General features: G+C 50.6%; 2 protein-coding genes across 4 annotated transcripts in view; one reads left to right on the top strand and one right to left on the bottom strand.

The window, feature by feature from the left end:
- Window positions 1-7,631, top strand: part of SMARCB1 (SWI/SNF related, matrix associated, actin dependent regulator of chromatin, subfamily b, member 1) — a 19,060-nt gene extending 11,429 nt beyond the window's left edge. Inside the window, exons 8-11 of one of the 3 annotated variants that reach the window (XM_019506912.1) lie at window positions 3-137; window positions 621-811; window positions 6,280-6,411; window positions 7,252-7,631. In XM_019506912.1, coding sequence (XP_019362457.1) covers window positions 3-137; window positions 621-811; window positions 6,280-6,411; window positions 7,252-7,291 — 498 coding nt within the window. In that variant the 3' untranslated portion in view covers window positions 7,292-7,631. The remainder of the gene's footprint in view (window positions 1-2; window positions 138-620; window positions 812-6,279; window positions 6,412-7,251) is intronic. The other 2 variants (XM_019506911.1, XM_019506914.1) reach the window with 2 other exon arrangements.
- A 1,940-nt stretch (window positions 7,632-9,571) lies between these two features.
- LOC109290417 (derlin-2-like) overlaps window positions 9,572-13,507 on the bottom strand; it is an 11,313-nt gene continuing 7,377 nt past the window's right edge. Inside the window, exons 5-7 of the mRNA XM_019506915.1 lie at window positions 11,821-12,016; window positions 11,172-11,262; window positions 9,572-10,274 (exon numbers count right to left, since the gene is read on the bottom strand). Coding sequence (XP_019362460.1) covers window positions 10,160-10,274; window positions 11,172-11,262; window positions 11,821-12,016 — 402 coding nt within the window. The 3' untranslated portion in view covers window positions 9,572-10,159. The remainder of the gene's footprint in view (window positions 10,275-11,171; window positions 11,263-11,820; window positions 12,017-13,507) is intronic.

The following is a 13,507-nucleotide window of genomic DNA, read 5'->3' as shown; positions in this document are numbered from 1 at the left end:
AGATCCTCTGTGATGACCTGGATTTGAACCCACTGACCTTTGTCCCTGCCATTGCCTCTGCAATCCGACAGCAGATTGAGTCTTACCCAACTGACAGTATCCTAGAGGACCAGTCAGATCAACGAGTTATTATTAAGGTAAGAAGGGAAGGAGACTTGACCAGAGCTGGATTACTTTGTAGCAGCAGTCTGGTGTGCTGGAAGGAAAAGCATGTGGGGTTGGAGAGCCAGGGATTTGCTGCCTCCCACTCCTGTGTCTAGATTTTATCTCTAGCCTTTTGTGTCAAGGCCCTGGTGGCAGATTGGTGAATGCTGCTGGTCTGTGCCAGGAACTGATAACAAAGAGCTCAGTTTCCTTTAATATACAGAATGCTGTGGTCCCAAAGGAAGGAACACAGCTGCATCTTGTGCAGGGGAGAGCTGGGACTCTTCACATTGTGGCAGGAAAGAGCCCAGATACAGGAGTTTGAGGCACAGACAACCATCTTTTTTGCCCATTGCTCTTCCTTTTGGTTATCTTTACTTCCCCTCTAAATGAGTGCAACTTTGGTGGGATAAATTTAAAAAAAAAGTGGGGGTTTAAGAAGCAGAGTCTGACTTAGTCTCTGGTATTGTGTCCAGCTAAATATCCATGTAGGGAATATCTCTCTGGTAGACCAGTTTGAATGGGACATGTCGGAGAAGGAGAATTCACCAGAGAAGTTTGCACTGAAGCTGTGTTCAGAGCTCGGGCTGGGCGGGGAGTTTGTCACCACCATCGCCTACAGCATTCGAGGACAGCTGAGCTGGCATCAGAAGACTTATGCCTTCAGGTACAGAACAACCTCATTAGGCATATGGCCTCTACAGAGCTGTTGGGGAGGTGGGGTGGCTGGGGCGCTTAAGTCTCCTTTTTCTGTGTTTCTGCAACCCTTGGTGAATGTGTTAAATAGAGAGCATCTTCTATAGGAAATCAGCTTTGGAGGCTATTCAGGTGTATTGTGCCCTGACTCCTGTTCTGTTCTTCCAAATAATTTTTGCTTGGTAACAGGATATTGGTTTAAACTCCTGGGTTCTTTTTCAGCATGTGAAACCCTCTCTTCATGAGACATCTGGTCCCTATAGGGATGCTGATCAGCTGAGGGATAAGCAGGAGGGAGGTACATGAATCCCCAAGTAGTAAAGACCTCTTTCACTCAAATATCTCCTCTTGCACATTCAGTAAAGCCAGTGTTATGCATTGGCCATATCCGAGGCAGTGTTGGCAGCTTCCTAGAGTGCCTCACTGCAAACCCTACAGACGCATCTCTTTTCTTCATTGTCTTGTATGGTTCACTGGCTTAAAATGTCTGCTGCCACAGTCTGTCTGGGAAGTGGACACCTTGTTCTGCAGAACCAAAATGCCAAGCTTACTTTGGAGAGATGCTGTTTCCGTGCAGTCCTTGCTGATGTAATTCATTTCAGATGTGGTGCCCAGTTTGGAGAAGTTGAGCATACCCTGACTTGTATGAAATGTGCAGGCCCCGATTGGCATGGCACAACTTAGCTGTGTCAGGGCAGTACTTGGGGAAAACCTGACTTTGAATGCTGCACCCCAGACCCATGCAGAATCCAAGACTGTTATCAGCTCTGGAATCTGTTTTGCATTATCTAAAATAGCAAATGTGTTGCCTTAAACGCCAGCCAGTGTACAAAGCGCCATTTGGGTTGAGAGCCTCGTTTTGGCCTGTGTGTGTGCTACATCCAGTCTACAGATACTCCTAATACAAGTGCTGTGTTGCTGACATCTGACCAAATTCTGGGTTACCCAAGCAGCAACGGTTTCTGTTTCATCTTGGTGATTAGAGGCGATGCAGATCTGTCAGTCATGCTCTCTTTTTACAGTGAGTACTGCTGGCTGTTTCTGTCTGCTTCCCACACATTTGTGTTGCCTCTGCCATGACTGACTCACTAACTCAGATATCTTACAATCTTCTTCAGACACAAAGCTCTGACTAAAATAGCAACTGCAGTTCTGTTCACTGGCCAGACTTGAAGCTGTCATGAATCCAAACCTTTTTCATGGCTGGGGTACAGCAAGTTCAACATTGATTTATTGTCAGGATTCCTAACTCATCTCTGGTGATAATAGTTTCCAGTTGTATTACGAAGGGCCCTGGTGAGTTACATTGCTGAGCGTGCAGGTTCTGAACATGTATTTATGAGGTGGTCTCTGGCTTGGCCTGGTGTTTGATCTTGGTGCATTATATTATATTAACTGAAAGATTGGAGTTCAGCACCTTGGCTCTGCAGAGGCTGGGGGAAAGGAAGTGCTTTCTTTTGTTTTTTTATAATTCCCTGTGGCAAAGTCAAGCTGTCAGAATAGCATCCCCCCAGTGCTTGGAGGAGAACCACATCCAGCCCTTCTCCTATAAGGGCGGGGGGGCCCCACATGGACTTCATTGGGAAACAGGAGTGTGCAGAAATAAAGAAGGGGGTTTCCTCTGGGTTCGCTCATGGCACAAGAGGCTTCTCCATAGAAAGATGCTTCATAATGGAGCAAACAACAACAACCAGGTCCTGGTACTTACTGAGTCTATCATTAGGCGTAGCACAGAACCAGCAACCGCTCAGAGAGTGGTTACTGCCATCTGCTCTGGACTAAAAGGTTTTTGGTCAGCTTACTGGTTTTGAAGAGCCCCAGCCAGCCAACACTGGCTTTTCACAGAACTGGTCTTGATCAATGTACCATTGTCCTTTGCTTCTCCCAGTCCTTGTGGGCTGTTCTGTAGTCCCAGGCTGCCACAGCTGCATTGGAAAATAGGCACCCAAGTGCTCCCCGTGTCCCTCTTGGCACTCTGCTTTCCCTCAAAATTATATCAGAGCCTCCATCTCCACTTCACAGTGGAATTCTGCAGTCCTCTCCAAAGCAATATATAGTATTAGAAAATGGAAGGAGTCTCCATGTATACCGAGATCAGCCGCAAGAGGACTGGGTATACCCGAAGTTTGAAGAACAGTCTCCTGAGAGGAGTTCTGGGTTTAAGCAAGAGTAAACCTCGTTTCTTGGCTGTATGCCTGCCCCAGGGATGTCTTGTCTCTTGTTACCACACCTGCAGCTGGTGAAGGCTGGCTCATGTCTGCTGATGCAGTTGGGGACTGAATCACAGTGCAGATCACTGATTCTCAACCAGGGCACCTTGGGTACTGCCAGATCCTTTGAAGGTGCTACAAGGTGTGAAGAGATGAGCAGATAACCCAGGTTCAACCTCCCCACCCCCACTACTGCCCAGCCCCTGTGTAAGGAGGTGAGCACTATAATACGTAATTTTGCCTTTGAAATTGGAAACCACTCAATTCACAGAAGTTATAGGGGGGATGCCTCAAGTCCAGTGAGGGGTGCCTCAAGCCCAAAAAGATTGAGAACCACTGGTGCAAATGGTACTTCTGGCCTTGTCTGTGGTAGAAGAGGTGGGAATCCTAGCCTCACTGGGAAGCAAACCCTTCTGCAGCACTGATGGAGAACAAACCAGTGGCTGTGGGTGAGCACACCTGGGGGCTGGAGCTTCCTTCTCTGGCTTCCCCTCCTAGTTCATGTTTGTGACAGTGCTCACAATAAGATACACCACGCTGCCCTATCAGCACACTGGGCAGGGACTCTTCTGCACAGGCAAGGAACCATTCTGCTCAGTTTAGCTGCTCTGCGATTCCCTGTAACAGCAGATCCCATACCTGTGGAGTGCCGCATTTCTTGGCACTTGGCTCAGGCTGTGCTGGAGTAAGCACAGAAAGCTGCTCTCCCCCCAGCTCTGCCTGCAGCTCTGGTTTGGATGCCAACCACTCGCAGGTTGATTGGCAGCTCTCCCCAGGGGGCAGCTTGCCCAGTACAAAACCATCGCTCCTTTTCAGTCATCCTAGCCTATTTCAGATATGGTTCTACTTGCCCATGTTCAGGCAGTCAGGGGCAATAGTTTACCATCAGCCTGTTCTACCCAGAACACTGTCTGGCCTGACCTATTACAGAGGGTTTGCAGATAGATGACGAGTCCAGTTTGTAGACAGCACGTTCTTCAAAGAGAAGACAACCTGTACAGCAAACAGGGAGATGGGCAGCCCCATGAACAGAAGAATCATCAGTGTCTGAACTCTTGGCTCTTGTTGGAAGATCCCTAATTAAAACCTGGTTTTCCTTTGTTGCTGCATCCTTTCCTTCCGCTTCTCGAGTAGCTTTGAAACCTCACAACCCTATTTTTCTGAGATTCTGTGATTAATGTTGTTTGGGTTCTGTGGTCAGTTTGTTCCTGATTTCCTAAACCACATTGTTGGTGTCTGCAGGAGAGACATTCCACGGATGTAGGGAAAGGGGCTGCCTCAGCAGTATCAAAGCAACAGCCTTTACCTCCAGGGACGGAGTTGGGGGAATCACGCGGGCCTTAGTCATCAGGGGGAGAGGTGAAGCTGTCTTGTTGTGCGACCTCCAGTGGGATTCCACTTTTGCTGGTCAGCTCTGTTTGTGCAAAACAAGGGCAGAGTCTGGAAGCTCAGTGTAACAGGACAGACCTAGGAGCCCTCAGGCAGAGCTGTTCCAGCCTGTGTTTTCAGGCAGCTAGAGAGGTGAGGTTGGAATGAGACCCAGGAACTTCTCTGGTCCCCCACCCCCATCCCCACCCCTACTGCCTTTAAACATGTTCTCTGCCCTTTCTTATCTTGCTGGGGGAGCTGGTTCTGTCTGCCTCAGACACTCAGGCCTCTCCCTGGCTGGCTGTGTCAATGCTGCCCAGGCAGAGAGAGGTCAGAGCTCTGCGGCTCACTCTGAGTGCCTGTGGTAGTTGGTGCACTACATGGTCCTTCCTCCGGGGTGTTAGCAGCCCTGGCCATGGAGTGAAGCGTGTGGAAGGCCAGGGTGTTGTTAAAGACCCCCTCCCCTCTGCCTCAGCTAGTCTAGGAAAACACAGAGGCCAACACAAGATTGGTGCTGAAACCATAAATCCTTTGGTCCCACCTCGTAGCTCCACCAGTGTCTTCTGGGCACCACAGGGCTGGGTGGTGGAAAGGCAGGGACTGCTTCACCAGCTAGGAGGCAGCAGTTGGCTCTGGACTACAGCCTGCTCTGAGTTGAGAGAGGGCTGTTCATGTGAATGGCTTGAGTAGATGGCAGAGGGACTGAAAGTACCTGTGACCTAGACATCCATTGGGAGTAGATACAAGAGGCCTTCAGTGGTGCCAGACCCTGTTTCCCTAGCATTCAGCAGTTTGGCTCCTTCCTGTGGCTCCATGGGCTGGGATTGGCCAAGTGTGTGGGCCTGACCTGGCACAGCAATGTGCCCCCAGCAGCCAGCTGCACCTGCAGGAAAGATGCCTTGCCCGCACATGTCCTGTGGCAGTGCTTGCTGCTGGAACTTGGGGGAGGCGTTTGCGCTGTGAGCCCTGTTGTGTTTCCAGCCCAGCTGCCACTGCTCAGGAAGCCCCTGGCAAGGCGCAGGAATGGAGAGTACACGGCAGGACCTTGCCTGCGTGCCGCTCCTTGTGCCCGGGGTGGGGACAGGGACTGCTCGGACAGTGCCCAGCTTAAACGGGCCTGAGGCCACGGCCTCACAAAACGGCTGCATGACTGGTGGCCATGCAGTGGGCCAGAGTAAGCAGGCTGCACTGTCATCATGGCTCAGTCATTTGAACTGAAGGAGGTAACAGGGGCTGCCAAGGGACAGGATCCTCTTGGTGTGCCAGGCCACTCAGCATTGTCACTGGCAGCTGAGGAGCCGGGTGATCCCTGTTCATAAGCACTTGCTGGAGGTCCCAGAGCTCTGAAGTCCCTGAGCTGCTATGACCCTTCCTCAGCCTTTCCACCAGCCAGTTGCAGGACAAGCCGTTGACAGGAAGGGAAGGGTTGAAGCTGGTCAGTTGCTTGGCCATAGAGGGAGACTAAACCAGGCTGTTGCTGCAGCCCTTGTCTGATGATTGTTGGCATTAGTCATTTCTCCTCCCCCCACCCCAGCCCTTCATGAAGCGAGGGAGAATTGTTCCATCTGCTTTGAAGAATCCCCTCTTGCCAGTGCTGAAAGGAGATGTTCGCTTTGAAGTAGCTGGATTCTGGGGAATTGCAGGCGCCATGTGAAGCCTGCCAATGGGGTGCTGTCAGGAACTAGATTGAATCAAGCAGGCTGAGGAGTGAGTGCCCAGACAGGGCTGAGAGCCATTAAATGCCACTCCCTGCTTTTATGCCTCTCTCCAGTGTCTGGGTCAGTGCCAAACAGTGGAAGGGCTTGTGGTTCTGTAGTGAGGTGCAGAGTGGGCTTTGCTGATCTCTGTCTCTGTGTTTCAGCGAGAACCCACTGCCGACCGTGGAGATCGCCATTCGCAACACCGGCGACGCTGATCAGTGGTGCCCCCTGCTTGAGACCCTGACAGATGCAGAGATGGAGAAGAAGATCAGGGACCAGGACAGAAATACAAGGTGCCACTGCCCGCTCCACCGGCTTCATTCTGGCCCCACCCGGGGCTGGAGCTTAAGAGCTTTGATGTTTCCTTTTTCCTGCCAACTGGCAGGAGTTCAAACTCCTGTGCCAAAAGAAGCTGTTGGGTCTTTCCTGCTTCAGGATATTAAACTGTTATCACATCACTCACAAGTGTCTTCACATGTTAATTTAACCCTCTCCTGCTTGAAGTGAGCTTTTCCTAGTGCTGCCCCCTCATGCACTGAGATCTGCTGCTGCGGGAAAGCGTTAATTTAAAAATAGCCAAGCTTGCCATGCTGTGATGCCAGCGAGAGAGAATCCAACACCTCCCTTGTACTGCTTGAAGGAGGAGTGGACACGTTGCAGGCTCCAGCCTGATTAGCCTGTCTCTTTGTTGGCACAGATAGGAGCACTGTGGGTTGCAAAAGCAGTTCTGCCTCATTTAGGGAAGGAGCTACAAAGCAGCAATCTAAGGGTAGTCAGATGAGGGGAAATCTAAAGTGTTAGCAATACAGATGACAGAAGATTAACAGGACCTTGGACAGTGTGTCTGCTAAGGCATCTCCTAGTAGCATCCTTAGTACCTCCTTTGGTTCTGCCAGTGGCAGATACACCAAGCCCTCCTGGGGCTGTGGGGATAAGGATCTCTTAGTACACACCAATTCTTCCATCAGCCTAGGATGCTGACCAGCAAGCAGCAAGTTTAATACCCCATAAGCGTATGGAGGATCTTGCCCTTGAGTATTTATGTGAGCTGGATTGGTACGCTTCTTCTGCAGCATCAGTTTTTTCCCCATCACTTACTGTGCCCTTTCCTCTCTCTCTCTCTCTCCTTACAGGCGTATGAGACGTTTGGCCAACACTGCTCCAGCCTGGTAATCTCCCCCAGCATGACTATGGTGCTCATCCTACAGGTTCTATCCCTCCTCCTGTCCCTGGAAGGAACTGGGACTGGCAAGGGTTCGTCTCGCATCTTTTTGTCTCAGAGCAGGGATTCACATTCCACTTGCCGAGTAGTCCATTGTACTGCCGGCTTCTGCCCCCACCTGTTTGCTTTCATGCCATGTGCCAAGAAGGTTGCGGTAGCACGTCAGCCAGCTGAGACCTGTGGCAGCTGTCAGAGCCCTCCTGTACCTCTGTGTGGACTGTGTAAGGATCTTTTGTATAGGTGCAGTGTGCACTGTTAGGATAACTTTTTAAATAAAAGGAATGCGTAACACCTGGTGTGAGCTCAGTATTGTGGGTGCATGGGAGTTCAAAGCACGTTCCTTGGTGCCATGGTTATTGAGCAAGTTCCTGGCCTACCTCTAGTGCTACTGGATGCAGAGCTGAAGAGCTGCTTTGGTGGGGTCCTCTCCTCTACTGGCCCCTTTTGTCAGGGCTCTAATAGATTCCAGTCCTGTGTTGTAAGACTGGGCTGGGACTAGTGAGGCTCATAAACCATGAAAGTAATGAAGACTGACAGTGTAGTCTGCATTGTGAAAGACTGGAGCATTATTAGAGTCTAAACCAGCCCTGGCTAAATTGAACCTTCAGGGAGGGGTACTTGGCTGGCCTGCTGGGTTACCATGGTACAGGTCACAGCTCCTGTTTAAGATGTAAAGTTGTCTCTGTGTAATGTCAGCTCTGGAGTTGGCTCTTCTCAGACTAAATGGCTGGAATCCCAGGTTATGGAGAACATGGCAACCCCAGCCCCTCAAATGAGCACGAAGGACACAAAGGGAATGTGCATGTCAATTGTTAAAACTATATTTTTCCTTCAGCAAGAAGCTTTGCCCCTGGTCACTAATCAGATTGGTTCTAGAGCAGTCAGGTCCTTGCTGGTGGTAAAGAAACTAATCCTGATAACTAACCCAAGGCAAATAAGAGTGTGTGTTCTCCAGTTCCTTAATACTTTCATGTTGGGATTCTATGCTGCTGGGCAGCCAGTAGAGGCTGATCCATCCCCAAGAGTCAAATTATTCATCTGCTCTTACAGCATAAAATCTTCATTTAAAAAAGATCCTGGCTTATCTGCCCACAGCCAAAAACTGGGTTCATGTGGAATGAGGTCAAGAAGTAAAAGGGCAAAGCCCAGAAAAATCGATGAGAAGAAGGGAGATGCAAATGCATGTCCGGCTGGGGCACTAGGCCTAAAGCTAATGCCCTCATAACCACAGCACCTGAGGACAAGCCAACAGCTGAGGGGAGAAGTGTATGTGAAACTGCAGCTGAGGGGACAAGTGCACGTGAAACTGCTGTGGCCTTAAAACCTGTAATTGTAGCATTTGTTTCAATTGCTGAGGTGTGTAGGGTTACTTACAGCTCCAATGACCCCAGATATGTAAAGCTGTAGGAAGCTGAGTGTTAGTCCAGTTTGGCAAATCCCTGACTGCTCCATTCCAGAGATGAGCTCTAGCCTTGACACAGGCTTCTTTCCAGGAAGTGAGAACAGAGACCTGGTCTGAGTGTGGAAGTGAGATCAGTCTGGGTCTTATTCCTGCTGAATTTTATAGGGCTTGTTTAAATCAGGAAGGCTCTTCCACCCTGAGAACCCTTGTGCAGTTTGGAAGTGCAACAAGCAAAACCACAGGAAAGGTCCTTCATACAGGACAGCTACTGGGTTTGACAATCAGACCCCACCTTCCTACTTGAAACCAGAGCAGTCTCAGGCAGGTCTGCAGTGGGGAGTTCACTCTGGTTCAGAGAGCCTGCACCAGCTCTGCACTAGGGACAACAGCGAGACCTTCCACTTACGGACACATTCTTGTTCTAGACTCCCTGCCAGAATATCCAGGTGCCTTCCAGGAATGCAATTAACTGCATGTGTCTGTCTTGTTTTCTCTCCCCCCAGGCAACTGCTGTATGTAGATAAAGGCTTAGTTTGATTGCTGTACTGAACAAAGGCCAGCCTTGCTATTCAATAAGTGCCAGAGGAGAGCGAGTAGATGGCCAGACCTAGTTACAGGGCCAGAACAAGCCTGTAATCTCTACAGTCAATCTGCAGGGCCCCATAGCTTAATTTCCTCTTCGTGCTGCACTCAAGACCTCCTCCGTTCATTCCCAACACTTCATATGACACACAGACCGTGAAGAATCAAGGTGCCAAGCAGACATAAATCAAAACCCATTTGTCTCTGTACCTGAGGCATAGCTGCCTCCTGGCAGCAACAGGCATTCTGCTGAAAAATATAGATTTTAATGTAAAGAATCTTTGGGAACAAAAAAAGGTCAAAGGCTAGGGAAGGAGGAGAAAGCAGATCAGAAGGAATGAGATGCTTAGGATTCTCCAGTCTTGGCAGTGCTTATATCTTGCCAGAAATGAGTAACACAATGTAGCACATTGATGGAAAGCAAACCAGGAAGGATCAGCATCCCTGGGAAGGAGGGCAGATAAGTCCTTGGACAGAAGGGGGTGTCTTGTCAAACAAGAAGTCTGTAACAGTTAGAGGAGGAGCAAGGGGCTTCTGAGGCCAGTTGCTACCTACTCAGGGTTGAGTGAGTTATTGGGGCTTTTTTGCCCATATCTACAGCTCCCACTTCTCTCACAGTCACCTGCCTAAACAAGTTCATGCTCTTCCATCTGTTCAAACACACCGTGCTCCAGAGAACAACTCAGAACAGAGAGCACAGGCTACCCATATGGAGAGCAAAATGTTACAGAATACAATGGTGGCCAGGGCCATTCTTCAGACAGGAGCTGTCTGCAGGGTGCAGCATTACTCCAGTGGGGAAGCAAAGTCTGGTCACGTGGGATTTCTTCCCCCACTATTGCAGATGCTGCTGGTCCTCTTCTTGATGTCCTGCTGGCTGGGTTTCTGGCCGGTCCTCAGGAAGCGGGTTGTAGTTGGTATCCTCTTCAGGGGTGTCAAATACCATCCTCCTGGCAAGAACAGGCCCACCAGAAGAGCAAGCTGAGCAAAGGCATAGGCATACACCCCTTCTAAGCACTTTAAAGGGGGGGAGGGGGGAGAGGCTGCCACTTAAGAGCATGGATCAGCTCTTGTAAGTCTAAACAATTCTGTGACAACACAGGTTAGCTATACTACCCTGCCTTTGCCCTGGCAGAAGTAGGGTTAATCCTGTAGTGGTTTTGCTATATTTGCATGACTACAGAATCATAGGGGTGTTACTGGTTGGCTCCTAACAGCTTATATCTCTATCTTCAGCTAGCAAGATCTCTCTGTTCCTTCTATCTGGACCAAGGCCTGTCAGGGAAAAAACCTCCCGAGCCTCTCAGGAATCTGCCCAACCCAGACAACAAGACTCAACCCTTGCTGTCTTAGGGAAGCAGCAACTTAGCACAGAGGCTTGTGACCCCCTCCCTCCCTGGGCTTCCCTGGCTCAGTGAAATAATCAAATAACTAGCTACTCCCCCAACATGCAAAAGCATCTTACTGTTCACAAGCTCCAGGAACCTTCCTTAGAACTGAACTCAGGAAGGCTTCCCTGACTTAAAACATGCACATGGGAGGACGCTAAGGGCCACTGCAGGAAATAAGAAACCTCAACTCCTGCTAACAAAAGGAACGAGCCAGGCACAAAGGCAGCAAGGTGCACAGATGTGGTGCTTTCCACAGCTGCGGTGCTTTCCACAGCTGTGACACCCTGGATTGAGACCGCGGGCATGCATTCAGATACTGGGTCTTGCCAGGAGCAGGTGGCAGGAACAGCCCCTGAGGTAAAAGGCAGACTAGCTGGCTCCTGCTCTGCAGATGACATGGGCGGGTGGTGTCACACTAGGGCTCAAAAAGCAGGAAAAACCTTGAGTTCTGCTTACAGGAAGCCTGGTGTTAGGAGCAGTTTCTTCCCTCCCGGCTGGTTGGGAAAGACGTCCTCAAGGAAGTAATAGATGTGGCCCACTGCAATTCCTGTAGAGAAAGGAAGGCATGGGGTGACCCTTAGGTAGGCCTCTTCTTCAGTGAGAGACAAATTTCATTGTGATCTCCAGGAAGATCTGAGGAATCGGCACTCCTCCCACCAGCCACAATACTATGTGCACCCCATGGCAGAAGCCCATGTCACCTATTGCCATATGCATGCAGCTTATAATCCAAAAGCCTGCTCCCTGGAGGTCTCAGGCAGGTAACAAATTACTGGGGTTGGAGCAATACTAGTGGAATACTGCACTGCTGGGAGAACTGCAGGAACAGGATAGGAGCATCAGCCCGTTTTCTCTCTTGACCCCAACAGCTATGAGCCAGAAGTGGACTGCCAGCTGGCACTGCTGCCAACTGCAGACAGCTGGAGGCTCTGCCAGTGTTGACCAGCACAACACAGAGGTGCTCTCCCCAGTGACAACTTATTCACAAGCCAAGCTAGCCAATGGTCCTCATTACAGGGCCACTGTGTCAGCTGAGACAACCCACTAAGGCTACAGCGTGATCCATCAGGTAGCGGTACACACACAGGAAGGGCCCTTTTCTTACCCAGCAGGTCAATGATAATGGAATTGCCCAGCAGCAGTGAGAAGCCCATCAGAACCCAGGGCAGGAAGGGGGCCTGGAAGTTAAGCAGCCCAAAGAAGTTCATGCGGATGTAGGGGTTCCTGCGGCTCCACACGTACACCAGCATGATGGTGAATGCCTGGCCCAGGAAGAAGAGGCTGGCAAAAAGACCAAAGAGCTGAGAGCTATGGAGTCAAGGAGAAAAGCAGGCTCAGCACATGGTATGTACCAGAGCTACAGGAGAACTGGAGAGACCCACAAGGCCCATCACATGCAGGAAGCTTTGAGACAAACAGGCCCAGAAGATACTAGGCAGCTAAGTACAATACAGTGCCCACAACTCCAAACCCTTCCCAGGCAACTGGAGGCACATCAAGCCCCCTCACCATCCTCACACCAGTCCATCATCCCAGGACAGGAAGGTGAGCAGCGTACACCCACAGCACCATTTATGTTTCAGCCACTCCCTAAGCAGCTGCTACAGGCACCTCGAGAGCACTGAGAGGAGGCACTGGGAGGAGGCATCTCTCCTCCGCAGCACAATCACTTTGGTTGCTGAGGACACCAGCCTCTTTGCAGAGGCAGCAGCTGCATTCTTGTACTGGGCACTTTACAGAAAAGCCAGGGCTTTCCCTAGCCTGGAAGGCTTACTGCCCCAGGCACCTTGTTTATGGGGCTTGGCCAAGTTAGGGCTGCAGAAGACTCCAGACAATGGAGCCTGGACACCTGATGGTGTGCAAATCTCTCAAGAGGGTCTGTCTTAGCTGCCAGTGACTTGATCACTCTGCTACCCACGTTACCAGCCACACCCTGCACCTCTCAGCCACGAAACAGGGACAGCCATGAGGCCCTCCCTCATCCCTGACCAGCCTCCCATAAGACTGGCAGAGGGCAGTGAGGTTTTCCAGCAGTCATTCAGTGCCCGCTCTGTATGGAACGGTCCTTGCTGCTCTTGGCAGGCAGTGCCGCACAGCTGCTATTCCCTGCAGAAGCCATCTGGCCAGTCCAGACCACTGCCCACAGTGATGTTTATTCTCTCACTGCCAGCAGAGCAAGCATCCAGCCTTGCCCCACGTGGCTCGCCACAGCCCTCTCTTTTTGCCCTGCAATACAAGAGTATGGAAACTTTGTGCTGGCAAGAGGGGCCTGAGGACCAACATCCTCCAAACTAAGGGAACAGCAGCCAGCTGTTCACTGATGCCCTAACCCACTGCCCTTGAGGAAGCAGCTCTAGCACCGCTGACACTTGGCACATCTAGTGATCTCAAAGCAGTCTGCAGAAATGATTAAATTCAGCTGCTCCCTTTTTACCTGTGGGGAAACTGGCAAGGAGCAGCTAACTGCCTTGGCTCACAAAGAGTCAGTCAGTGTTTGATCCAAAAATAATGGTGTCCCCCCACCTCCCTCTACTCCGCCCCCTCTGCCTTCGCAAGCTGCTGGAGGAAGAGAGTTGGTTCCCCTGCCAAACCAATCCTTGCTCTGAGCCAAGCATACCAAAAATACAGTGGGCTCCTGGCTGCTATGACCTGAACTGAGATGACAGCTCTCTCACTCCAGCCACCAGCACCCCAGGTCTGAATTGTAGCCATGGCAGAAAGAGATTCTGTACCTCACTGCAATGGCCAGGAGCCAGCCAGGCCTGCACCTTCCTGAACAGTCCTCCAAGGTC

The sequence above is a fragment of the Gavialis gangeticus genome, unplaced genomic scaffold (genome assembly GCF_001723915.1).
Source record: "Gavialis gangeticus isolate Ggan-Ray unplaced genomic scaffold, GavGan_comp1, whole genome shotgun sequence".
In the NCBI taxonomy this organism is placed as follows: domain Eukaryota; kingdom Metazoa; phylum Chordata; order Crocodylia; family Gavialidae; genus Gavialis; species Gavialis gangeticus.
Note: the sequence above shows the minus strand (reverse complement) of the source record. Positions and strands in the feature narration are given on the sequence as shown.